Here is a 27388-nt window from a genome sequence, read left to right as displayed (position 1 = left end):
GTGTCCCCCCCCAGCTCTTGACATGGGCGTAGCCTGGATTTTTGTGGGGGGGGGGAGGCGACAGAACTTCAGATTTGTATTGATTTCTATTGATTTAGAGTGGGGGGGAGGAATGGCCACCCCCATGACGCCGGACACGGGGATGCCGTGTTGTGGTTCAAGCAGACCCAGCCCAGCGGCGCTCAACCCCGAGCGGAGCGCGCCTCCTGCCCCCACCCCCGCATTCAACCTCGCCGCTCTCAGGCTCGCCCGCCTCAGCCGGAGGAAGAGGAGGCCAGTCGCGCCCACGTGACCGCGCCGAGAACGGAGAGAGGGGCGGAGAAGGCAAGATGGCTGCCGCCGCTACTCGCGGGGAGTGGTGAAGGAGGAGGAGAAGCTCCAGATCCTCGCCGGGCTCTGAGGCGGCCCTGACGCTGCCACTACGACCACCTTCGCCCTCTTCCTCCATCCAGGGTCTCCCGTTCTTGCTAGTAAGGGGCGTTTGACGAGCGAGAGGTCTCCGGGGGAGGGTGGTCGTGTGAACCTGTCAAAACAAAGGGAAGTGGAGCCGGCACCGCCCAGCACCCTCCTTCTCCTTCCCATCTCTTCCCCAAACCCCACCACCTCGCAGTCAGGCGGAGGAGCCATGGTGGAAGGCACAGAATAGCGGCAGTGGGGCTGGTTGTCACTGCTCAGTTACTTTTGGAGGAGGACAGGTTGCTGCTTTAGCCTCTTCAGTGTGTATTTCTTCCGCCCCCCCCCCTTTCCTCGATGACATCCCCGAACGTGTGAATGTTTTGAACGCGCGACTGGGTGGCTTCTTCTCTTCAGCCCCCGCTTGTTCGCGACCTCAGTCAAAACCCCGCGAGTTGCCGTTGTCTTGGGGGTGAGAAATTGTAGGAAAAGGGGGTCGCTGTGTTAGGCTGAAATAGTGCACTCGTTTACCTGTACTCAGTGGGGTTTATTTCTTTACCTTTTCACCCTTTTATTTTTTAGTAGATGTGCGTGTGGGTTGTGCTGTACCACAGAAAACACACCCGTCTTTTATGTGCCTGAAAGTCTAACCCCGTTCAGCCTTTAAGGAGCCACTGTTTTTGGGTTTTTTTTCCTAGTGGGAAAGAGTACAGTAATTGGTTTTCCCCTAAGGAAACAAAACCGACAAGTACAGTAATCCCATCTACCATGGGATATCATTGTAAACCTGTGTAAAAGCAACAGTCTCAGATTTAACAGTGTGTTTGTGTGTGTGTGTACTTGCGTGCCTACTCATAAGCAACACCTATTGACTTAAATGAGCCTTACTTCCAGGTAAGTTTATTTCATTGCTGCTTTATTGTAGCTGTTTCTGCCTTACTGGATTTTGGTGCAATACGTGAAGGACATCTTGAAGCTTATTGTCAAAGGAGATGCTGTCTAATGATGGTTGATGGCTGAATATTTTAGCATTGTTATCTTAACATTTTTTTTTAAATCAGAGAATAGAATTCATACTATATTGTACTAGGTGCTGTGCAAACACAGTGTCTAGTTGATTTGTAGTTTAAGAAATGCAAGAATGAAAGTGAATGGAGAAATGGCTGGAAGCTTTCCAGGTTTTATATGTGCTCTGAGTAAGAACAGAATGGCTTTTTTTTTTTAGAACATGAAAAAGTGGAATTTCAAAAACAGCACATGCTAAGTATGAGCAATAATGGTTGCCAGCTCCAGTTAAGTATGTGGTGTCTGATTGGTATTACATTATTTGTGTGAGTGGGTGGAATGATATATTGTGATCAAAAAAATTATCACTGATTGTGATTACAGTAATTCCTTTATTTTTAACTTTTATTTTCATTCAATTAGCTATTTCATTTTCTTGCAACTGGAGAATAACTGGAGGATATTTACTGAATTACAGTTGTAGAGGGAATTAATGTGTTGAGGGGTGGGGAATCCAAGAAAAGGGAAGCAACAGTGTTCTATAAGAATTTGTGAAAACAAACGATTAAGAATGAAAAGAGTAGCATTAATTATTTTGAAAGCGGTGAACCTGGTTATTATTTCTATATTTGACTGAGGAATCATTGTATAGGGTTTTCTGAGGTGAATACATCCAGTGTTTAAAATCTAAATGTTCCAAGGGGTTATTAATAATTATGCAGTGTTTTTAACTGTCTGGTGTTGGCCTCTTCATATTCACTTATTTATACATATTTGAAGAATTTTTATCCTTCTCTGACCAAAAAAGATCCCCAGAGTAGCTTTTCCCTAGTGAGATGTGCCTGGTGCTAAAATTAATAATTTTTTTGGCTTCAGGCAAAGACTTTTCTCTCCTCCTAGGCATTTGACACTTACCGGTAACCTGCTGGGCGTTTAAATTGGTCTGTCTTCTGCTGGTTATGAGATGTTGCTTTTAGAATTGTGTTGACAAAGTAGTTGGTTGTTGTTGCGTCTGTTTTTTATTCTTGTATATTGGATTTTTTTATATCAGGTGGCTATTAAATAGTATAAATAATAGAGATCAATAGGGAGAGAGTCCTTGTCCTCAGACTTACAGTACAGTTCAAAACATGTAATACTAGGGGAGGGCTGGAGGGGAGGAGGAAAAAGTCAACCCAGGCCCTAGGTATTGGTTACAAACTCATAGAACGAACAGCTCGGATTGGAACTATTTTAGAGAGATGATGAGCCAAAGGTTTCTGCGTTCTGTGTTGGGCTAATAGTGGCCCTGCTTTCACTCCCTCTCCTATAGTCCGATGAAATAGCTTTTGCCAGGTAACAGTTCATGGAGGGAGGAATATAACTGAATGCATTACAAATGATTGTGTTGTGCCTGTATAGTGTTCTTACTAATGGCACCTGTTGTGTGTTTGTGCTAGTTCTGTTTGTAGCCTTGCAGATCAGTGAGTGATTGTGTACACATCATGGGTAGGCAAATTAAGGCCCGGGGCCTGGATCCGGCCCAATCGCCTTCTAAATCCAGCCTGCGGATGGTCCAGGAATCAGCATGTATTTACATGAGTAGAATGTGCCCTTTTATTTAAAATGCATCTCTGGGTTATTTGTGGTATTTACTGTATTTTAAATATTTCTAAACCACCCAATAACAGTTTCTCTGGGCCAGTGGTGTCACTTAGTTAGCTGACCGTCAAGTACTGTAGAAATGAATTTCATGGAAGATGGAAATGGGCATGGCACATGCTGGCCCACCCTACCTCCTTGTGTAGATCAGAGTTTGTACATGAAGAGAAAAGGCTTAACCTCTCTCCCCACTCTTGCAATGTGGAAATACTTAAGTTATGGTAAGTGTGTGGCCCCTCCTGTGTTTCCCTAACTGCCCAGGACATCTAAGGCAGTTTTATATGTTCGTATTGGTTAGTCTGAATATACTACTGCTGGGTGAAGCCACCATCGTGGTCTGGATATTGATACATCACCCAAGCCTAGTACTATAAATCAACACCTTAGAAATGTGTTTCATAGAGTGCATTTTCCCTTTTTGAGATATGTATAAGTGTTGATAATGCAGGAGGAGAATTGAAATGGGGGAAAAAACAAATGAGGGTTCCAGCCATCACAGGTTTGGGATTTCTGTTGAGGGAGGCACTGATTTAAGCTTTGGGTGTGAAAAGTGTATTTGATGCTGCTGAAAACCATCCTAGATAGGACAAAATCAGATGATGCTTTGACTTATGGTAAGACTTTGTCATCAAGCAATGATAGGAAAATTATGAGCTTTCTCCTAGTCAGAAGCAGAAATCCCAACAATAGCACTTCCTTTTGAACTATGACACACAACACACACACACACCCATCATCCAGCAAATCCTAATGAAGATTTGTGAACCCTGCTGAAACTTCCTTAGCATTCCTGAAGCTTCTCGGGTGGTGTGATGGCACTGATGGTTTGAAAATTGGAGGTAAGTATCCATTCTGCATATTGCAGAGAGATGACTGCAGAATCTGCAGTTGGATCTGATAGATTGTAAATGGATCTGAACAGTAGGTATCACCCAGGCCTAACTGGTATTGTCTGCTTCTGTCCTAGACCTAGTTTTCAGGTGTGTTTCTGCAGGAATAGTTTTTGCTGTCTCATCCATTGGCTGTGTCTGTAGTAGTTGGTATAACACTTATCCCTGTTTTCAGTCCAAATACAGTTACTGATTTCTAATATTTTTGTACTTGGAGATTTCAGTTGCTCTTTCAAAAAGTTTCTCTTTAAGGTGCAACAATACTGATTTTTGTTTTTGCTGCAATAGATGCATGGCTACCCATCTCAAAATGGTTAGAAATGAGTTTGTGTGGCCATGCCATGGTGGACTTTCATGTGTAGCTTATGACTTGCAGTATTTGACAGAAGGAAACACAACAGACCATAGTGCAGAAGCTTCCTTTGATGTGTAGCAGTATGTACCGGTACCTCTTTTAAGAGTTTTCCAGAAAGTTGCTGTAAGGTTCTCAGTTAGTTGCTCATGAGTAATCAGCCAGAACTCCGCTGTTTCCTTTAGGGATTTTATTGTGCAAACTATGTACAGTGCAGAGCTAAAACGTTCGTGTCTGTATCAAGCGGTGTCAGAATCCAGGAATGGCCCCTTCCGGTTCTGACCCCAACAAAAGAGTTTCAGAATACGAAAACCCCGCCTTCCATCCTTTCTTTTCACCCCACGACGTCTGTGGGGTGACAGAAATTGCATTCCCCCTGTATCGCCCTCTGGACTGTGGGAGTGCTGGGACTCTCTTGCATTCCCAGAGCCTCTACTCCCTTTCCCCTGTGACGTCTTGCTGCTCCTCTCACTACCAGAGGAGGAGCTGCTGGCAAGGTGGGACTGGGGCTCTCTGTAACATCCGGAGAGCCCTTCCACCACCCTGCGCTGCATCGGGGACAGTTCCCTGACAGTTGCATAGTGGACTGTTTACATGGCAATTTTTAGAAACTGTTAATTATGAATAAGGCAAGCAGAATATGGCAATTACTTGGAATAGCATGGTTAAGAAGTAAGTGTTATTGTTGAGAGCTATTATCTTTCAACCTTTTCCATCTGTCTTAACGGCAAGTTAGATTACTGTGAAATTCTTCTCCTGTAAAAGGAGTGCAAAATGTAACCATGCTAAAATCTGTTCCATATTCTATTACTCCAAGCTTATAACAGGCAATATTAATATTTCACAAACTAAGATTAATTAATTAATTAATTAATTAATACTAAGATTCATTGTAAATTTCAAAGGAAATCTAGAATAACTAAAAGTCAGTCCCATTCATTTCAGTGAGACTTGCTTCCAGCCAGGTAAATGGATATAGGACTACAGTTTGAAACTATGACTTTCAAAAGCCTTCTTCAGCTGAGTTATTGGTGGGAAAATCCTGGTATTTAAGTTGGCTGATAAGTTTGGAAATACCTACAAAAAACATTATAAAGTGCAGTATGGTCAAATCTGTATCCATATATGCAATCTTTTTATGTGAAAATTTGTCAAAAATACCCCCCCCCCCCTTGCAACAAGTCTATAAAAGTAAGAGTTTAAAACTAACTTATTGCACCATTGTATATATATGTGGCTGAGGGCAACATATGTTGATGACACTTCCTGGACTTACATGTGGGTTGCTTTATGTAGAAGTAAGGCAACATAAATGCGCTGTAAATAACTTTTTCAAAAGCATTTTACTTTCCCCTTTTTATTTACCAGTAAATGAAATTGGTACAGTGCTCTTGATACTACATAGATTCAGCCTGTCTTGCAATCTATATTGAATCTCAGGCAGTTCTGAATGTTGCCATTTCAAAACATACATGCTGTGCAATATCACATACGTGTGATTCTTTCAGGAATTTGTTTTTTGGCTTCATTGATGTGTATGTGTTTTAATGGTGATTATTTGCTTCCAGTTGCTTAGAATATTAACTTCATCACCATTCATTGCCTTGTTACATTTTGTCTATTCTAGCAAGCCCCCACTACCATTGTACAGCATTTTCCCCCTCCATATAATAGTGACCGGCCGCATGCCTCAGTGTCTGCAGCTGGAGAGGAGGAAGGTACTGAGAGTAGTTGCCAGGAATAAATTACATGGCATGGAAGTAGAGAAAGAAGACATCCTTGAAAGTCATTAATTTACTGCATATTTACTCGCCTGTTTCTTTCTTGTTCACCTCTTCTGTATGTTGATTCGGGCTGCCCGTTTCTCCATTCTACCACTTTACTGGCTCCAGTCATTAGAACCAGTTTGGATAGCTCCCTGCTGCTGTTTGCAGAATGATTGTGTTATAGCCTGATAGAGATAAACACAGAAGGCATGGTAATGGCATATGAGGGTTTGTTACAAATCTCTGGTAATTGAGCCTATTCAGATGGCTTCGCCTATCCTTAAAAGTCGGAAAGGGTTGGAGGGTGAATTTTGATCTAATACTATTTCTTGTATTGTGAAAATGATGATGATGATGTTTTGGAGAGCATCTGGGATAGCCTCACAATGATGTTGGGGAGCAGAAAGATAGATGGCATGAGGAATGAGATGAGAGTTTATTTTCCACTTTGAGTTACTGCTTGAGGTGTCAAAACAAACAAACAAACAAAAAATCCTTCCAGTAGCACCTTAGAGACCAACTAAGTTTGTTACTGGAAGGAATTTTTTTATTTTTTATTTTGTTTTGACTATGGCAGACCAACACGGCTACTTACCTGTAACTGCTTGAGGTCTGTTACTGCTTGCCTTGGTTGACCAGGTGAGCAGAAAAATGCAAGGCTGATAAAGATATTATGTGCTCCACTGGTTAACTTCAGTTGCCCATTTAACCACAAGTAGTAAGTTTAACAGGTCAAATAATTCACCTAAACATGGCTAATTTACTGAGAATAGACTAGAGACCAAATATGACTACCTGAACATGCTAACATGCAATAGGTGGGTTGCAATAGGTGAGCACACAAAGGCTCAAAGCTTTTATGACTGAGGAATCTGTTAAGGCCATCTCTAGGGCTTAGGCTTATCCCACAAAGCAGTGAGACCTCTCTGTCTTAGACAGGAAGTGCAAAGTTACAAACACCAGCTTACCTCAAATGCTGCCTCAGCAGCTGGACTTTCTGCCCTTCAGGCTTCTGTTTTCATTCACCTGTACCATATTGCCTTAGGGTCAGCAATATAAAGCAATCACCGAATGCTTTTACTCACGTGTATAAAATCAGTAAGATGTGTTGTCAACCTTAGCTCCTTGTTTCTCTACAGATGGTAACATGTATGGCTGATAAAACCCCACAGGGTGCACACACCGGTCTCTTACATATACACCACATTTGATGTACCCTTAAGCGACTTGTATTTTTTGCAGGGGGGACTATCCTAACAGACTGTTGAAGGAAACATTATTTCCACATTACTGTAGCATCAATCGCTTGCGGTTTATATTGAAGTTGCAGAGTAAAGCAAGTGACATTAAAGAGAGTTCTTTACTGACTCAGCAACTAAGTTATCACAGGAGTTTGAAATGTGCAAAATGTTTTTTTAGCAAAGCAGTAATTGTACCTCACTTTTAAGTGTATATGCTGGAAGCGTAGATAGCATGCTTCCAGAAACCACACCAAAATCAAGGCTTGGTAGCGTAATTAGGGGAAAGTTGACCCAGGTATCCAATCCAGGAGTGCAAAATTGGTGAAATTATGTGATGTTTTCTTCTCTGTTTAGGATAGCTAGAAATGTTTTCAAAGCAGTAGGTAGCAGCTTTGTAAGAAGGAGCCAGTGCCTTTCAAGGGCTGTGAATCCAGTTTTTACTGACAATTTCAGATGAAATATATGTTTTATCTCTCAAATTGTTGTGTAAAAATTTGTATGGTACCTGGTTGTGCTTGGGTGTGGGGTAGGACACAGAATAGAGGGACCTGACCTAGTTGTGGAAGTTAGTTATTGCTTCTCATCTCAACAGTTACGTGCATACTGGATAACTGAGAATATATGACCCGATAGATGTCATGTAGGAAGATCTATCGTATTCAGGGGAAGGTGTGCTAATTTTTTTATAGTTGTTGCAAGTTACGTGCATGACAGAAATTGCAGACGGAATAAATTCTTTTACAAACCCAGTTACTAATCTAAAATTAATCCCAAAATAATTCGTAATATAAATTATAGTTCTTTTCAGCAAATTTTCTACCTTTATGATTACTGTATGTCTCTAATGTACTGCCAATTTTACTAGACAAATTACCTCCATAGCTCCAAATGGCCATTCTTTCCAAATTTTCTACTTTGCTTGCAAATGTGAGGCTTGTAACCAAGAATAATACAGAACAGGCTCATATAAGTTTACAGCAGTTAGTAATCTTAAACAGGTAAGATGGCAGGGCAGAGATCCTGGGTTTATATTAACTTCAGTCATCAGTGGTTTTGATGCTGCTTTTAAATTAGAAAAACCAAAAAAGTGACATACTTCTGTAATCTGTATGGTGTAATATGCATAGTTCAACATTGTCCTGAAAACTGGTTATTTCAGTTTGTTATAAAAATTAGTTTCTCAGCAAATTTGATCATCTGTGCTTTTCTTTTTGTAGTTTGTAGAATGTTAGCAGAATTGTAGTCCAGGCATTTTTTTTACTTTCCTAATGATGGTACAGTTGGAGACTTTCTAAGAGGAAGCAAAGCTTATTTTAGCTGATTTCAGGTAGTTCACTTAAGCTTGTCTTCTAGAATAGCTTATTTTAAATATCCCAGAGTAGCTAAGAGAGTAGTATAATGTTGCAGTGCAGTTCATTATTATACCCTTATTGCAGCCTTGTTGACAGTTAGTAGTTTAGAGAAACTCTGCAGTGTAATCCATAGATAATATTGCAGATGAAGTAGGGCTGAGACTGGTTTAGATTCCTGTTCATATACACACGCCATGCGTGAACACACACTCTTCTCAGGTTGCAGTAAATTGCCCCCTGTGACCTCCTTCCAGGCTAAATCAAGCAACTCAGCTGCATGCAGAAAACTTCTATTCCTTTAACTTGCATGCAGACCGGTTTCACTTTAAAATGTTCAAAACATGGGAGCAGGAAGTATATATGAAGTTGGACCCAAGTTAGAGCAGAGATTCTTGCATTTGATGCAAGCTTTTGTTTTTTCAGCTTTCTGAGCTACAAAGGCAGGTTACTGATGCACACCATGGATAAGGCTGCATTATTATTTTGCAGGTCCTCGTTTGGAACTCATTCTGAGTACTGATCCTGGTGTAGCCTAAACATGCAAAAGAGGGAGTTATTGGGAGGATTGGGAGAACAGCAGGATTATTTACAGGAATATAAAAGATATTGGGGGGGAGTGTGAGGTGGGTAACCATTGAGGACTCAGTGGGTACAGAATCCAGACTGAGGAGAAGGAGAGGGGGGGAAAGGAAAACAGAGTGGGGAGGTGGCAGAGAGAGGATGTTTGAGTGTACAGTAGAGTCCAGGGAAACCTGAATAGGAATGTTCTACACTGCAACATTTTATGGTAGGTCCCATTGACTAAGTTCCATTTTAAGGTGATTGCCCAATTTAAATCAGTACTGCCCTGGATAAGGTTTAAGGAGAGCCAGCATGGTGCAGTGGTTAAGAATGGTGGACTTGTAATTGGATGAACTGGGTTCATTTCCCCGCTCCTCCACATGCAGCTGCTGGGTGACCTTGGGCTAGTCACACTTCTCTGAAGTCTCTCAGCCCCACTCACCTCACAGAGTGTTTGTTGTGGGGGAGAAAGGGAAAGGAGATTGTTAGCCGCTTTGAGACTCCTTAAGAGGAGTGAAAGGTGGGATATCAAGTCCAAACTCTTCTTCTCTCAGGCCCGTCTTAGAGGGATCGGCCACCCTGGCGCAGCGATCCCTCGGCACCCCCAGCCTGCCGCCTCTCCGCCCGCCTCCCTCCCGCGCTGGCCGCCCCTCGGGAGGGGGGGTGGGCGAGCGGGGATGAGAGGCGTGGCGTTGGAGCGGGCGCCCGCGCTCCGGCGGGCAGAGGATGAGGGGCGGGCGGGCGGGCGCTCGCGCACCGGCGGGAGGGCGGGCGGGCTGCAAGCCGGCCGCCCTCGCCTCCCAGAGCCCCAGCTGGAGGGCTGGAAGGTCGCGCAAAGCCCCGCGCCGCTTCAGCGCTCCAGCTGGGGCTCCGGGAGGCGAGGGCGGGCGGCTTACACCCCGCCCGCCCGCCAGCGCGCGGCTTACAGCCCGCCCGCCCGCCGGCGCGCGAGTGCCCGCCTGCCCGTGGGGGCGGGGGTGGGTTGGGGAGGGGGAGCCCGGTATGCCGGTGGGCTCGCGGGGGCGCCCCTGGGGTGCCCTGCGCCCTGGCGCGCCGCGCCACCGGCCTCTATGGATGAGACGGCTCTGTCTTCTCTTCTTCTTAAGCAGCTCAGCTCAACTGCCCTGATGTCAGCTGGAGCTCCCAGTGGTTGCTTTGAACGTAAAGTTTCTCGCATCAGATGTTCTTTGGCTCCTAGCTGTAAGGCTTGTACCAAATAGATGACTAAACATATAGTAATTCAGTTGAAAACAGATACCAATCTATTTTCTGTTGAAATCTTTCTGCATTAAAAAAGCATTTTAAATGTTTTATTTCAAGCTGAATAAGTGCCAGACAGAACACTCATAAGCTAACTCTACAATATTTAAGTTTCGGGGTTGACATCTTTTTTTTTTTTTTTAATAAAAATTTAACAAAGCTTTTCACAAACCACCACAGGCTCTGTTTTTCTTCTTTTTTCATGGACAATCTCCTATGCCACACTTCTGCTCTCTATTAGTTCATGCCCATGTTTCTCCGGCTCTTCAGCATGACATGGCTACTCCTTACCACCTCCTATATGTATACACAGACTTAAAATCTTCTGGATGGGGACTGTATTGCCTCTGTTTGGAACAACAATTTCGGCACAGTAGAAATTATTTCTTGCAGTAGGTTTTCAGTCATTGTATTGTTCCACTCAGTGCAAAAACCTCATGTGATACATTAAAATTGTTTATCTCATTAACATAGATAACTAGCGTTGTGGAGTTTGGCTAAAGATGGCGAGTCTCGTGTCTCAGAGCTTGGTGACATATGTAGAAGAAGAAAATGTTCCTGCTTTGAAGGCACTTCTTGAGAAGTGCAAAGATGTGGATGAGAGGAATGAGGTAAGATAAATTTGTAATAAATGTTTTAATAAATATTGTAGACATGCATTTTTATAATCGATAAACATATGCTGCTTTGTTGTGCCACAATGTGGAGGTATGAATTGGGGGGGGGGGGGAGGAAGAATTTTATTTGATAAAAATACAGTGGTACCTCTACTTACAAACACGATCCGTTTCGCACCCTGAAAAGTCCGTAAGTAGAGCACCGCTACTGCATGTGCGTGAAGCACGATAGAGCACTTCTGCACATGAACGAAGCGCGCAGATTGCTTCTACGTGCACATGGCAAACCTAGAAGTAAACACTTCTGGGTTTTCTGTGTTCGTAACCTGAAAAGCCGCAACGTGAAGTAAGGTATGACTGTAAATTGATGTTTCTTTACTTTTTTCCAAGTTGTATAACTTGGAGAAAAGACCTCTTTCCCCCCACTCTCTGATAGAGTTTCTGTGATGCATATGTATAGCTGCCTGCTAAGTCAGAAAGGAATCGCTTTCACTTTTTTGAGGCATAGTAACTGTAGAGATCTGTTGTATAAAGAAATAATTTAAAAACCCCTCCCTGTAATCTTATTTGAGAGAAACCTCATCAATCCCAGTGGACTTAACTTCTGAGTAGACCTGCAGAGGATTGAGTATTTTAATATGAGATCTCCATGGTGAAATTGAAGCAGGGCTTTCGTTATTCTGGATTAATTAAATAATGACACCTTTTTGTTTCTGGCTTCCCCCATAATTGACTCTGGTTTCACATAACTATCACCATGCAGCCCCTGGCAGATTATCCTTGGGGAAGTGTAGCCCTTGGCAGGAAAAAAAAAGTTTCCTGCCGTTGATGGGTTTTAGCCTTAGCCATTTTCCGCTCTTCATTGCTGTTCGCTTTTACAGCGTAATTAGGGCTAAACACTCTTCCATTTTATTTCCCATTCCATTTGTTTTCAGAAAGTACACTTTTGTACTACAATTTATTTCCTGTAGGAAATTCAAATGTTTGATCAGAAATTCTTTTTGGATAAAACAGACATTTACAGTACAGTAGAACCTCTACTTACGACCGCTTCTACTTGGGCCCGATCCAAGTTGCAACCGCGGCAAACGTGGAAGTAAATACCAGGTTTGCCGCAATTCGCGCAAGTGCAGAAGCGGCTGCTGCCGTTTGCACATGCGCAGAAGCACGCTGCCGCCAAATGCACCTGCGCACAACGGCGCTTCTACCAGCGACCTGGATCGACTTATGGACAGACCTCCGGAACTGATTACGTCCGTAAGTAGAGGTTCCACTGTATAATATAGGGGGACAGTACAAGAAAATAATTAGTGCAGGACGCTTATTAAGCAGCAGTGAACAGTGCCCCTTCAGTTTGCTAAAACTTGTAACAATGGATCCAACTTTCTAATAATGTTTTCAGGAGTTATACTACAATTTCTGTTTGTTTCTTTAAGAATTACACTTTGTGTGCTATTGTGAAACAAAACATAAAACATTAGCAACATTCTTGTATAAGAATCTACCTGTATGACCATCTGTACAATTTATTAGTTTCTGACAATATAATTGCATGTTTCACATAATTTCAGAATGGTCAGACTCCGTTAATGCTAGCTGCTGAGCAAGGCAACTTAGAAATTGTCCAAGAATTGATAAAGAAAGGTGCCAACTGCAACTTGGAAGATGCAGTAAGTATTGAATGGGTGATCTAATTCCTTGCTGTATTATTCTCTACTCCTGCTGCATGTCCTGTTTTGACCACACAATTCTTTTGTTAATCCCTCCCATGTGCTAGACTTGGGAGTCTTGTAAGCATGAAAGGTCCAGACAAGAGTGTGTATGTTATCACTTGCCCCACCCCATATGAATCGGGTACCCAAATGGTACCCTGCAGATGTTCCTGGACTATAGTTCCATCAATCTCAGCCAGCATGGCCATGTTCAGAGATGACGGGAGTTGTAGTCTATATTACAACATCTCAAGGGCACCACATTGTCCTTCCCTGTCCTGTGATAAGTCTATTGCTTCAAAGTATAGTCACTTCACTTCAACTGGCATAATATCTGGTTTTAATTAGCTATTGGACTGTTAATTTTTCCTTTCTCTCACTTTAGGATAACTGGACAGCTCTTATCTCAGCTGCTAAAGAGGGGCATGCTGCCATCGTGTCAGAGCTACTTAATTGCAATGTGAACATGGAACATCGAGACATGGTATGACATATGGAACCTTAGGGTGACGGGTGTGTAATAAACAAATAACATTTCAGTCCTTCAAAATGGTGTAGACCTTTTTATTTTATTTTTAAGCTGCAGCACAGATAGATCTGTACTTCTAGTAGCTGACAGTATGGTGGGGTTGTGCCACTCGCCAGACCTCCCTCTGGCTGGTGTGGTGCAAACACGCCAGCAAGTACAGCAGATTGGCATTTACACTGTGCTGACCTTGCTGCCAGCTCCCCCTCCCAATACTGTATGCAGAAGCAACTCAGCCTGAGAGAGGTCAGGTGAGCGGCATAGCTCCATCCTACCATGTGCTTCAGAATTTGTTCTTTTGGAAATTTATCAAAATTCTGGTAACCTTTGAAATTCTTATGGATGATTGGAGTTGTAATCCAACAGTGTCTGTGGTGCTGCTGAGAGTCTAGCCACATCTGGAGGGCCACCTTTTCCACACCCCTGCACTAGAGCAAGTAATAGGAATTTTCAGCTACAAGTAGTTTAGATGGATTAATACTCCTTGATTTCATTGCTCAGTAGCAAGTTGTTTGCACCAGAGAACTGGGCTCACAACTGTGAAACATAATCTTTTATGCAAATGCTGAAAATAGATTTTAAAATGGTCCATGTATTGATTTCCTGTGTTAGGGTGGATGGAACGCCCTTATGTGGGCATGCTACAAAGGCTGTACTGAAGTAGCTGAACTGCTTCTTGAAAAGGGAGCAAACCCCAACATCACTGGCCTGGTAAGGTTTTTTCCATCTTTGTTTCTATTTGCAGTGGGGATAGTAGGGGAAGAATTCTGCAGTAATTTGTCATTATTAGCTTGTGGCTTGGATGCATATTGAGCAAATAGAAATTGAATTTAAAGTTCTCCTTTTAGTTTTTTGGCCTAGGACTGCTCACTTACAATTTGTATAAACTTAACATTTTGCGTGGAGCACCTTTAAACCACCTGGAATACTTTGAAAAAAATAAAATACTGGTTGTGGGGGTGTGGTTGAAATTATATGCAAGCTTAAAACATTGACCCTGATTCATCTCTACTGATGCACAACTAGCTGTATGCAACAAACGGCATGGGATGTACATAACAACTGTACCAAAATATGTATTCACCTAGTTCTGTGGTGCCTTGATTTTTATCCTAATACAGATTAAGTACTGACTGCACAAGCAAAATCCTGTGTCTTATTTTAAAGCCCCTGTAGGATGCAGTAGTGTATAAGGATCTTTTAAGAGTCCCAAGTCTATTCAGATGTTTTGGAGGAGACGTGCTGAGATTCTGAATCCTTTGGTAGATGCATTCTGAGTCTCTTCTCATCATACAGGCTCCTTTGAGGCTCAGAATTCAGTTTTAATTACTATACTGTGTTTTACATACACATTTCTCTCTACTTAGAGACACTCAAGTGTCCAGGGCTGTGCTGCTACTTTACATACATTCCTCCTTTTTATCAGTTCCTATGTTACATCTACCTTGCCTAAGCTTTCTCTGCTGCCTCTGAGGTTGGTGGTGTTAGCACTCAAAGCTCCTTTTGTTCCTGCTGCTGCCTGTCCTGCTATCTCTGCTGATGTTTCCTCCCCTGTCCCAGCTGTTGGATGCAGTAGGGAGGGGAGTCAGCACCTTCAAGCCAAGCCTCATCCTCTCTGGCATAGCTGGGTGTAAACACAGCTGTGTCAGAGCTAGTGGAGTGTGGGAATTGGAGCTGTTTCTAGCTACCTATCCACAGCCTACTTCCAAGCATCAGTCTCCTGGTTCAATCAAGGCTCTTGGGTATATATCACACAGTCATGCTTGAAATTGGTCATACTGTTTGTCCTTCCAAAAGAAGAAGAACTTTATTTTTTCAGTTTTAATCCATCGAGTTATAATGCTATATGCTTTCTTGAGCTTTCACTATTAACATTTAGGTAGTATTGCAGTCTAGAATTTTTGTAATTCTTATTATTGTCAGAACTTTGTACAGTATAGGAATTGGGTATCTTGGGTGAAATCCAGCTTTGCCTGAACATACTTCCATTCATACAGTGAGACTTCCCCTACCTCTCTCTTCACCCTCCCAATCTGTTCTGAGAGTTCCTCCATCCCCCCATTGCAGATTGCAGGGAGCTGCGTTGGGTGTGGGGAGGAGAAGAGGAAGGAGAAGTCACATTGGGCACTGCTTGATATTGCCCTTTAAATCTTGGGATTCTTACAACTTTCAAACCTTTTCTCATCAAAGCAATACAGTGTCTATCCAATAATTTGGGCAGCAGGACGAGGCCACTCTCGTATAGTACAACTTTTACTGCATCATGGAGCTAAGGTCAACTGCTCTGACAAGGTAGGAGTTTTCTTTCTTTCCGGTACAAGCTTACCTCGTTACCATAATAAGTTAAAATTGTTAAGAATATTAAGACAGTATCCTAAGCTCTGTTTCACTACATGGGATTTGAGAGGAATTTTTGTTTAGACTTCATCTTAATCCACAAGGATGTTCTTAGTTACAAGTTTTTTAAACCCACTTTGCCAGAAATCCTATGCATGCTTACCTATGCACATTTCCATTGGGGTGCTCTGAGCAATCATTCAACAGTATTCCAGCTCTAGTGCAGGCTTCTCCAGTCTGGTGCCCTCCATAGGTTTTAGGCTACAGCTTTTCTCGTCCCTGACCCATGGTGTCTGGGACTGATGAGAGTTGGAATCCAGTAAGAACTTGAAGGCACCAGGTTGGGGAAGACTGTTCTAGTTGCTAAAACATTTAAATGAAATATTTTTAAAGACTCCTTACAAGAGCTCACAGGCTGTATATTGTCCAAACTCTGCCCAATGATAGTACATAAACTGTTATTAGAGTGAGACTGTTGCTTCATATTTTACCTCCCTCTGAATCCAAAATATATGCCAATAGCACTTCTCAGCTCTACCATACCTATACTTTGCTTTCCCCCCCTTACCATTGATCTGTCTCCCTACACCACTTTGGGAATGTTGCCAACTTAGTGACTCTTTTAACTTCCCTTTCACATTTCTGTATTAGTGAGGTCTTCTGTTATGTTCTAGCATTATCCTAAGAAGTTATTTTCATGTCTTCCACTTGAAATTCTACCTACTTACTTGATGCCTTTCTTCTCCTCCCCACTCACAAACTGAGGGAGTTGTTCTGCTTTCAAAACAAAGCTGCAATGTGTCTAATATGTTCAAACTATATTTTGCAGTATGGTACTACACCACTGATCTGGGCTGCAAGAAAAGGTCATCTGGAATGCGTGAAGTATTTGCTGCATATGGGAGCGGATGTTGATCAAGAAGGAGCTGTGAGTACTTTAAAAAAATGCGATCTGATTAGTCTAAATATTATTCTAATAATAAAGCAGTAGATAGTGTTTAAAGAAGATGGGATCGTGGTGTCTGTTAGTCCACATGGTTTACTGCTGGGGTTGCTAGCCTGGCATCCGAAGACACACATGTCTACCACAGAGGACTATCCTGATGACCCTACCATTCTATCCTTCACCTGCTCAATTGAGGGCTTTCTTCAGGCTTAATTGTGATGTGGAGACATTTTCCTCTGCAACTCTGACAATTACAGCAAATTCTCAAACCCATACAGTTAGGATTTTAAAAAGCCTTTTATTAGCTATTATTTTGCAATTTCAGGAGGGAGTCATAGTTGAGGAGAAAATAATTAACCCTTATCTCCTGAGCTGTGTTGTCTATGCCAGAAACTCATTTGCTGTGCTGCTATTGGGCTCGAAAGAAACCTATTGGCTTGGATTCTAAGTTCTGTGAATATAAAATCTGGAGTGCAGATTTTCCTGGCTCTCTGGGATTTTTCCTTGTTGCTGTTACCTGAAAATGTAGAATTGTTTTTGGCATAAAAGTAATAGTGGGATGTAATGGTGTGTTTGAAGTTAATGCTACTGAAATAAGATGAACTTCAGTTAGTCTCATACCGCCACTAATATATTGTGTGTTTTCTTTGTCTTCCACTTTCCAGAATTCCATGACTGCACTTATAGTAGCAGTAAAAGGTGGTTTCACAGATTCGGTAAAAGAAATCCTGAAAAGGAATCCAAATGTCAACTTAACAGATAAAGATGGAAACACAGCTTTGATGATTGCCGCAAAGGAGGGACATACTGAAATTGTTCAGGACCTCTTAGATGCAGGAACCTACGTGAATATTCCTGACAGGGTAAGTAAGGGTCTTGATAATGTGTATGTATACATTCATTATTTTTTATACTCACAACAAAGTATAAAAAGCTATTTTGGGAGTGCTTTAAGACATCTGACTGTGTTCTGTCCTCATTGCAGAGTGGAGATACTGTGCTGATTGGGGCTGTCCGAGGTGGTCATGTTGAAATTGTGAGAGCCTTGCTTCATAAGTATGCAGATATAGACATTAGAGGGCAGGTAAGTAATTTTGCATGAGTTTAGTATTTTGAAAATGCTCATGTAATATATCATTTCCAAAAGCATCCCTTGGAGACGGGAAGCAAATTTCTAGATGGCATCTTGAAAAACACTTGACTTCCCACTGTACAGTGGTGCCTCGCAAGACGAAAATAATTCGTTCTGCGAGTGCTGTCGTATAGCGAATTTTTCGTCTTGCGAAGCACCAACGGGAGAATAGCGATTTGACGAAAAAAAATATTTTTTTTCCGTCTTGCGAGGCAAGCCCATAGGAAAATTCGTCTTGCGAGACAGCCTTTCGCTAGCGAATGCCTTTCGTCTAGCGAGTTTTTCGTCTAGCGAGGCATTCGTCTAGCGGGGCACCACTGTATTCGCAACTGGAAAGAACTGTGCTCTTTAACACGACACATAAAGACAAACATTTTGTTCCTTGGCATTCTATACTTGCTGTCTCTTTAAGTTAAGTGTAAAGTAGGTATATTTGTTTTGATCATAAAGAACATCCATGCCCCATCCTGCTATTTTGGAGCATTGCATCCAGCTTAGTTTGAGGCACTTGCTAGTGAGTCTAATTCAGTGAGGCATGAAGCACTTGCCTACCATCTTTATATAAACTGGTTAACCAAAAATCTGCTGTTGCTTTTAGTCATGGAAGGGGAATTGAATCGAGAGCTCAGAAGCCTGCTAGATGATATGTGTTCAGTGCAGCTTCTGACAGAAGCTGCTATTTGTCGGTGGATCAGAACAGCAGCTGATGCTGAGTACATAATCAACTGTCAGGCTGGACTGTGACATCAGAATATTTCAGCTTTTCACTATAGTAAAAATATTTATTAAGTACATCTGTTGCAAGTAGTTTCCTGAAGATATAGTTCAGAGGTGATGCAGTACGCATTGTAGTTGTTTTCTTGATATGATGACGCTGAGCTACTTTTTAAAAATAAATAAATACGGAAATCTTATGCAATTCATTATACATCCAGTACAGTTCTTAAAAGCAAATACCAGCAGAAGATTCTTCTTTTTCCCAAGACACACCCTAGATTTCTAGATTTGGTTGTAATATAGTGTTTAGAGAAGATTCTCCATCCCTTTCAATTAAATATACAGTGTATGCCAGCTTTTTGTGAAGTGATTTCTGAATGCCATGTGTTGAAGAAAATTTTTGAAATGCTATAATCCTAATTTTAGCCAAACACTGATATGTAACTTAACATTACATTAAAAACAAAACAAAACCCAATAAATGCTACACCTGACTTAAAGCAGCTTCCTTTTTCCATTCTGAATTTTATCACTTTGCTATATAGTGTTGAATATAACCTGCATAATACGTGGTTTGTGAAGTTAGTTTGACTGCATTTAAAGTGCTTATCAAATATTTTGTTTATTTGTAGGATAATAAAACTGCTTTATACTGGGCTGTTGAGAAAGGAAATGCTACCATGGTTAGAGATATCTTGCAGTGCAACCCAGACACTGAAATATGTACAAAGGTAAATATATCATGTAATGGCTTTGATCTTTGAGATATGGTTTATTTTGCAACAATGCTTTTTCGCTCTTCCCTGTGTTGCTGAATATGGCATTTTTGTTAAAAATGTTGTCTTCACTAAATGTGAAGAGAGATTACTTGAGTGCATTTCTAGTTTGTTCATATTTGATTTTCTGTGCTTGAAATTTCCTTTTAAAACTATATTCAGAAAGCCTGTGAAGCACATTAAAAAAATATATCACCAGCATTTCCCATCACCTTTAAAAAAATAGAAAATATCTTAAACAACTGAAATGCATTTTGAGCGGAGGCTATATGCACATACTTAAGCTAATTTTCCTTCTGAGATGCTTTCCCATAAACAAGTCTAATGTGAAATGCTTTACTTTATATTAATTAGCAATAACAACCATTGCAAACTAGAACGTCAACAAAGGAAATAATTCATAGCATGGGGAAAATACTACACCAAATTTGTGTCCAAGGGAATGCTTAATAGCACAATCCAAACCCAAAATCTGCAGGGATAGGATAGCTTGGATTTAGTGGATCTTGGGTTTTCTTGGATGCCAGAGGCTCAGCCAAAACTATACTGGAATAAATCCCTCACCCCAGCTCAGTCAGGGCTCAGTCAGCAGAATTTAAGCCTGTGTTACTTACACCAGCATAATCTCCCCAAAAAGGGGTGGGACTAGAGCCGACAAGAAGAGATATAGACCTATTCCAAGCCCTGTTCGGCTTGGTCATGCAACCTAGGGCCCAGACCCTTGCAGAGGCTTCCGAACAGCATTTAGAATAGTAGTAATGTATGCTGGTGTAAGTTATGCCAGCCCAAGTTACACCAGTTTCCTCTTGTTAAGATTGCTCAGTAAATGTATTGAGGAATAACTGAACTTCATTATGTAATACTGAGTATCTGCCTTGAAAAACAACAACCTGGGCTACCAGATTTGACCCCAAGGACAAACAAAAATTTATGTTACGATTAAAATTGCCTCAAACTTACCTCAAACTTCTAGGCTGGAGGTGGGTACTTAATTTTTTTTTTTGGCCATAAAATATGCAGGTGTTCCAGAATTCAAAATTCATTGCTGCCAGAAGGCCTATGCCTGTCTATTTTGAAGGCATTCACAAAATACATTTTTACTTTTGCTTTTAGGATGGAGAAACACCTCTTATAAAGGCCACCAAGATGAGAAATATTGAAATAGTTGAGCTTCTACTTGACAAAGGAGCTAAAGTTTCTGCTGTAGACAAGGTAAACTCTAGTTGATAACCACTGTATTTATTTTAATTTATTGTCCTTAATGCTTTCACCAAACTGTTTAGGGCACACTGTCCTCTATTAAATGAAGGCAGTTGAAAATGATATTGAGGTACATACCTGATTTTACACATGCTTGTAAAGAAGAAGGACCTGACAGAATGATTCAGTAAAATTAACTCTAAACCAGGATTTTTCTTTTACAGAAACAAAATTTGCAAAGTGATATGGGTTATTTAGAGAGAGAAAAAACTAAGGGAAAGTCCAGTTCTAGGGGGATAAGGGATGGCAGTGAAGGGAAGTTGTCAGGGCAGCTTTTGAGTAAGTACTCCACAATAGCTACATCCTCACCAATTCTCTTTCACTGTTGTTACAGAAAGGAGACACCCCACTTCATATTGCTATTCGTGGGAGAAGCCGTAGGCTTGCAGAAATGCTTTTAAGAAATCCTAAAGATGGTAGACTGCTTTACAGGCCCAATAAAGCTGGAGAGACACCTTACAATATTGACTGTAGCCACCAGAAAAGTATTTTAACTCAGATATTTGGAGCTCGTAAGTATTGTGCATTTTCTTCTAAATCTACTAGCTGCCAAGCTGCAGGGAGGTGACCAAGGAATCAAGTGAGGACCGTTGCTTGCAAGCAGAGGGGAGGTCTCTCTGACTTTACCCCTAACATAGCCAGCCTTTTCATCCCATTCACTTACCCCTCCTCAGCACAACCTCCCCTTTAGCTCCACAAGCCTGTGAAGACAAGACAGCTGTTCCTGGAGCGAAGAAAAAAACCTTTCCCGCCTTCCCCCTACCCTCTCCGGTCACCTTTCCCAACCAAGCAACTTAATTCAGCCAACACTCAGGAGAGGGTAGGCTGGAATGAAGAAAATTAGAAGTTACATAAAGACACGCCACACTGGAAAGATACTGAAGTTCTTTTTGCCTTTGTCTAAGGGAGGCTTGTTCTTACTGTTGTTCCAGCAGCCTGCTTGCTCATTTTTTTGGGGGCCATAATAATAATAATAATAATAATAATAATAATAATTATTATTATTATTATTATTATTATTATTATTATTATTATTATTTATACCCCGCCCATCTAGCTGGGTTTCCCCAGCCACTCTGGGTGGCTTCCAACAAAATATTAAAATACAGTAGTTCGTCAAACATTAAAAGCTTCCCTAAACAGGACTGCCTTCATATGTCTTCTAAAAGTCTGGTAGTAGTTTTTCTCTTTAACATCTGGTGGGAGGGTGTTCCACAAGGCGGGTGCCACTACCAAGAAGGCCCTCTGCCTGGTTCCCTGTAACTTGGCTTCTTGTAGCGAGGGGACCACCAGAAGGCCCTCGGCACTGGACCTCAGTGTTCGGGCAGAATGATGGGGGTGGAGATGCTCCTTCAGGTATACTGTACCGAGGCCGTTTAGGGCTTTAAAGGTCAGCACCTTCCTCTTATCAGTGGTACCTTGCAGCGGGTGCTCCCCTGTGTTCGTTCTCTCTCTCTCTCTCTCTCTCTCTCTCTCTCTCTCTCTCTCTCTCTTTCTCTCTCCTTTTCCTGGAACAATCTGTATGCCAATAGTGTGTCTTCCAGGACCACCGCTTCTTTCTTAATGTGTGTTTGGCTTAATGTGGCAATCTATTATTATCGCACCGCTCCTCTCTTTTGTGTGCGTGTGCATTTTCTGCAGTTCTTTTATCACTCCCCTCTTTCGCTGTGTGTGTGCCATGTGTGCCTTTTTCTGTGACAATATACCCTTGTTTGACCGCTCCCCAACTTGTGTGTGTGTTTACTGCTCTCACTGCATCAAAACCACCTTTCAGGTAACAGCATGCAAAAAGAAACTGTTAATTTTATGTGGGGCTATGAAAAGAAATGAGGGTTTCTTTTCAAGAATGCGTGGTTTATTTTAAGTTGCTTTAAGCATGATTTGCCAATGTATGAAAAGCTAAATACTTGCGCGCATAACTAATTTACTCCATGAACTCCATGGTTTTGCAGGACACTTATCTCCGACAGAGTCTGATGGAGATATGCTGGGTTATGATCTTTATAGCAGTGCACTAGCCGACATTCTTAGTGAGCCAACTATGCAGCCACCCATCTGTGTTGGGCTGTATGCCCAGTGGGGGAGTGGGAAATCTTTTCTGCTCAAGAAACTTGAAGGTAAAAATTACTCCAGTTTATGCTTTTTTATACGAAAGATCTGCTCTGCGAAATTCGGAGAAGTTAGAATTGTTAAGGATGGCCATGTTTCAGTTATTGTATTGTTGCAGGATGTGTATTTGGTAGGCTTGCCTTAAAGGAGAAACTGAATCTAATTCTCTCCCCCCCCCCCCAATCCCTTCTTCTTAGTCACCCCTTCCTTATCATGCTTTCTAATGGAAGACAATATGGAATAGTAATTCATTTCTTTAAAAATGGTAGATTGTTCTGCAAGGAAGCAATTGTAGCCATACAGAGAACCGTCTCTGGAATTATCTTTTGATTAATTTGTTTCTTTTTTTTTTAATAGATGAAATGAAAACTTTTGCTGGGCAGCAGATTGAACCTTTGTTCCAATTTTCCTGGCTGATTGTGGTCCTTACGCTTTTGTTGTGTGGTGGTGTTGGTTTGCTGCTTTCATTCACTTTGGATGCAAAACTTGGAATAGCAGTGGCACTGAGCTTACTGGCACTGCTATATGTATTTTTTAGTAAGTCTTAAATTGGATTTATTAAAAACCTATTACGTGCTCAGAATTAAGCTGAAATTTAGTGTACGAAATGAAACTGTTCGGCCGTTGAACTAAATTGTGAAACATGCAGATTTTCAATATGTGATGTATTCATGTACACTATCACAAAAATAAGGTAGCTAAATATTTACAATAATCAGTTTTCAAATATTTGTTAAATTGAGAAGGGGGCCAGTACCTGTCTTTTGTCTCCAGAAATACAGTACAGTGTTCCATTAATTTTGAAGATTACTGATAACTGTTCCACAACGTTATCAATGACAGTGATATAAAGAAATATGCATGCACCAAAATTTGCATGTCCCAAATTCCCCCCCCCCCCCGTCTGTGAAAAGTTGGGTGTTATTGCTTCTAGCTTTTAAATGGGAAATAACATTGTGGTCTGCAGCATCATATTCTGCAGAAGAAGCTCAGAAAAAAAATTGGATGTGTACAAAACTTAAGAATTAGGATTCTTAAGTAGGAACTAACTGCTTTTGTCATGCTTTATTCAGAAATAAGCTGTGGAACTAAATGAAAATAGTTGACAATTGTCATAAAATATATAGCAATGACAAAAGTTAAAATGTGATTGGTGTCAAAAGGGTTTGTGATTTGGTTTCCTGTTTTAAACCCATAACTGCTATTAACATTGAGGGTATTTGTAAAACGTCTTCTTCTAGCTGTGATATACTTTGGTAGCCGAAGAGAAGGAGAGAACTGGAATTGGGCATGGGTGTTAAGTACAAGGTTGGCAAGACATATTGGCTACATGGAGTTGCTTCTTAAACTTATGTTTGTGAACCCACCTGAGCTGCCAGAGCAAACAACTAAAGCCTTACCTGTAAGGTTAGTATAATCTCACATCTTGTTCTTCTAGTTGTGAATCACATTAGAGAGCATCTGCTTTAAAAAAGGAAAAAGTCTGATAGTTGAATGCTTATTTAAGACCAAGTTTCATGGAGATCAACTGAGCTAGGATCTTTAACCAATACTCTAATTAGATTGACTATGCAGCCACTTACCTGTGTAGGACTGTCCACACAGCATAGAAATAGGAAACATTCTCTGGTTCAACATTCTATTGTGCTACAATCTCTTGGAACTGAATTTTGAAATTCCTCAGATGGCAACGCTATGTAAATGTTGTCATCCTGTGGCTGTCTACCTGTGTTTTGATTTTTAAATGTCCAACTGGGTTGATTCCTTGAGATCTTGTCCTGCAGCAACAGAGAGAAATATTGTTGGGATCACTGGCAAACTCCCCAGTAAAACTGCAGAATATTTTCCTAGGCATGCTAGGAAGCTCTTCATCAAAATACAGTTACTAACACTTTGTTGGATTTTCTCTAAGGCTGCAATTCTGCATGGAGTGACATGCCTTTGTGACTTACCTGGGGTTGCAGCCAGCAGTAGTCCTACTCAATTGTAAACCAATTTAATTTAATGAGCGTGACTAATCTAGGCCCATTAATTTCAGTGAGTCTACTCTGAACCCTGGAGTCCTGATTAAACACTTGGTTGAAATAATTCCTGTATTACATTGTTAGAAGTGTGTAGAAGTTCAGAACTATCATTGCATGTTTTTTAAAAGCAGGGGAGGAGTGGCAAATAAAAATGCTGAAGTTTACTATATTAAAAGCAGCCCAGCAGTTTAAAGATGTGTATCTTAATGGCAGAAAAAAGTTTATTCTATCAGCCAATAGCAATCAAACTGTTTCATATATTTGTCTTCAGATTTTTATTTACAGATTACAATAGGCTATCCAGTGTTGGCGGAGAAACTTCAATGGCTGAAATGATTGCCACACTCTCAGATGCCTGCGAGAGGGAATTTGGTTTCTTAGCAACACGTCTTTTCCGAGTATTCAAGACTGAAGATACTCAAGGTATTTTTTTTTTTTACCAAATCACTGCTTTCCCCCATTTCTGTTGTAACAATGGAGAAATGCATCTGCTTCGCAAATATATTTTCCCTGAAACATTTAGAAAGCGTATAATAAATGGAAGAAGCTAGAAGGTCTACAGATATCCCCATGGTATAAAAATATTTGAAACTTAGCAGTTGTGGAAAGAATAACACATAACGTGAAGCTCTCCAAAGATCTGTAAAATCCTCAGGATCTTCTTTGGATCTGTATTTTTTCTTGGGAGAGAGGCATTACTTTTGCTCTTTTAGCCTGACCTCATAACAATCCTCGGTGTGTAGTTTATATAACAGCTAAGATAGAAGTGTTGTTGGATGCTAGCTAGCTCCCACCAGCCCTAGCTAGCCTGGCTAGTAGATAGGGACGATGGGAGGTGTTGGCCAGAAACATCTGGAGGGCCACAAGTTCTTCACTCGTGGACAAGGATTTCTGAAACTTGTGCGGCTAACTCATTTTGAAGCCATGGGGGGAAGTAAAGACCTCATGTTAATATTTTTCAAGAATATCATGGAATCATAGAGTTGGGACCCTCGCCCTGCAATGCAGGAATCTCAACTAAAGCCACGACAGAGAACCATCCAACTTCTGCTCAAAAACCTCCTATAGCTGCTTTTTGGTTGCCCTGACCTCTACTGTTCTTCTAATTTCACCTCAGTTTTAAAATATCAGACTGTTAAATTTGGTGGTGGTACTTGAGTTTCCTTCTGAACGTAGAAAAGTGCTTAGCAGTTGTTGGTTTGTTTCATAGGTAAAAAGAAATGGAAGAAAACTTGTTGCCTCCCATCCTTCGTTATTTTCCTTTTCATTCTGAGCTGCATTGTTGCTGGGATCACTCTTCTAGCTTATTTTAAAGTGAATCCTGAAAACATGACAGTGAATGCTATTCTGATATCATTTCTATGTGTTGTGGGTTTGGGCTTCATCTTGAACTGTCGCACGTGGTGGCGAGTGATGGACTCAGTCTTGAACTCACAGAGAAAACGGCTTCATAATGCTGCTTCAAAGCTACACAAGCTGAAAAGTGAGGGGTTTATGAAAGTAAGTATTATTATATTGTCATAAAAACTATGGCAGTTGCTTTGAATTGGATGGTGCTTGTTTAACTTGAAATTTAAAAGGTGGGGAGCCATGAGAATAAAGCACTCAATCAGTTATATAATTGAACATTTCTGTCTTTTTTATTTAGTAGAATTAGTACACTACTTAATTGTAAATAAAACCTCTAAGCAGTCTTGATTTATATTTAATTCCCAGTGAACCTAAGGAATACATTTGTGCAAAAAGGGTTCACTGTTTTAAACAGTGAAAGCAAAATGTGTCATTTCAATGAGATTCGTGTTGGAGAATGGTAACACTACCGTTTTTACACTACTTTTATTTTGATAGGTTCTTAAATGTGAAGTGGAACTGATGGCAAAGATGGCAAAAACCATTGATAGCTTTACTCAGAATCAAACCAGGCTTGCAGTAATTATTGATGGATTGGATGCATGCGAGCAGGACAAAGTTTTACAGATGCTGGACACAGTAAGTAACTACTTTACTATTTTACCTTTGAGTGCTCTTGGGCAATCAAACACTTTGAGTGTTCTGAAATCAGTCAGGTATATGAGAATATTATTTCCTTTATATTTGGTTTCAATCCAGACCAAGTAGTTGTGACTAAATCTTACCAAAACCAATGGAACAATTTAGCTATTTTGAGTTGACTTGCTTTCATTGGAACTCACAACCCAAGCCTATGTTCCACTTATATTGGGGGCTTGCTCCTAAGTTAAGATCTTTGCCTGAAGAGATTGCATGAATTGTTTTAGAACTATATTATAACATTGAAAAGCGGCATGTGATTTCATCCTCCCCCCCCCTTTGTGAGCTAACCTGAAGAAACAACAGCAACAAGATCCAGAGAATCCCTTGCATGAGTGGAAGGCACTGTTTCAACAGTCCCTCCTCCTGATTTCTGCCATTTCTACCCCCTTCAGCAGTTCCATTAGTCACATCCCAAAATATCCCAGAAGGCAACTTCTTGTAGAGTGTGAAGGGCTGAAGGGACAAGGTGAAAGTGGGAGAGCCCTGTTATGCGAGTTCTTCTCTGGATCCAACCCAATCTGTGTTCCATAAACATAGCCTGTTGAACTTTGTGTTTCAGCAGAATCTTCTGCTTCCTGTAGTGTGTGAGTTCACAATGCACACCACAGTACATATTTGCAGCCCCCTTCCACATTTTACCTCCTGCTGAACCTTAGTGGTCTACCAACTTCTGTCTAGGAGTGTCATCAAAGCCTTGCTACCTGAGCCATTTGTGCCAT

At 41.2% G+C, this 27388-nt stretch overlaps 1 protein-coding gene across 8 annotated transcripts in view; it reads left to right on the top strand.

Annotated features, from left to right (window-relative positions):
* Window positions 1-287: 287 nt before the first annotated feature.
* KIDINS220 (kinase D interacting substrate 220) overlaps window positions 288-27388 on the top strand; it is a 59426-nt gene continuing 32325 nt past the window's right edge. For 6 of the 8 annotated variants that reach the window (XM_033143067.1, XM_033143066.1, XM_033143065.1 and 3 more), the window contains exons 1-18: window positions 288-470; window positions 10936-11072; window positions 12650-12748; window positions 13176-13274; window positions 13929-14027; window positions 15507-15608; window positions 16483-16581; window positions 17265-17462; window positions 17585-17683; window positions 19081-19179; window positions 20338-20436; window positions 20819-20996; window positions 22437-22601; window positions 22951-23130; window positions 23835-24000; window positions 24889-25040; window positions 25828-26117; window positions 26466-26606. In XM_033143067.1, the coding sequence (XP_032998958.1) occupies window positions 10965-11072; window positions 12650-12748; window positions 13176-13274; window positions 13929-14027; window positions 15507-15608; window positions 16483-16581; window positions 17265-17462; window positions 17585-17683; window positions 19081-19179; window positions 20338-20436; window positions 20819-20996; window positions 22437-22601; window positions 22951-23130; window positions 23835-24000; window positions 24889-25040; window positions 25828-26117; window positions 26466-26606 (2373 nt within the window). In that variant the 5' untranslated portion in view covers window positions 288-470; window positions 10936-10964. Of the gene's footprint in view, window positions 471-617; window positions 717-10935; window positions 11073-12649; window positions 12749-13175; window positions 13275-13928; window positions 14028-15506; window positions 15609-16482; window positions 16582-17264; window positions 17463-17584; window positions 17684-19080; window positions 19180-20337; window positions 20437-20818; window positions 20997-22436; window positions 22602-22950; window positions 23131-23834; window positions 24001-24888; window positions 25041-25827; window positions 26118-26465; window positions 26607-27388 lie in introns of those variants that run through there. The other 2 variants (XM_033143064.1, XM_033143061.1) reach the window with 2 other exon arrangements.

The sequence above is a fragment of the Lacerta agilis genome, chromosome 3 (genome assembly GCF_009819535.1).
Source record: "Lacerta agilis isolate rLacAgi1 chromosome 3, rLacAgi1.pri, whole genome shotgun sequence".
NCBI lineage: Eukaryota > Metazoa > Chordata > Lepidosauria > Squamata > Lacertidae > Lacerta > Lacerta agilis.
Note: the sequence above shows the minus strand (reverse complement) of the source record. Positions and strands in the feature narration are given on the sequence as shown.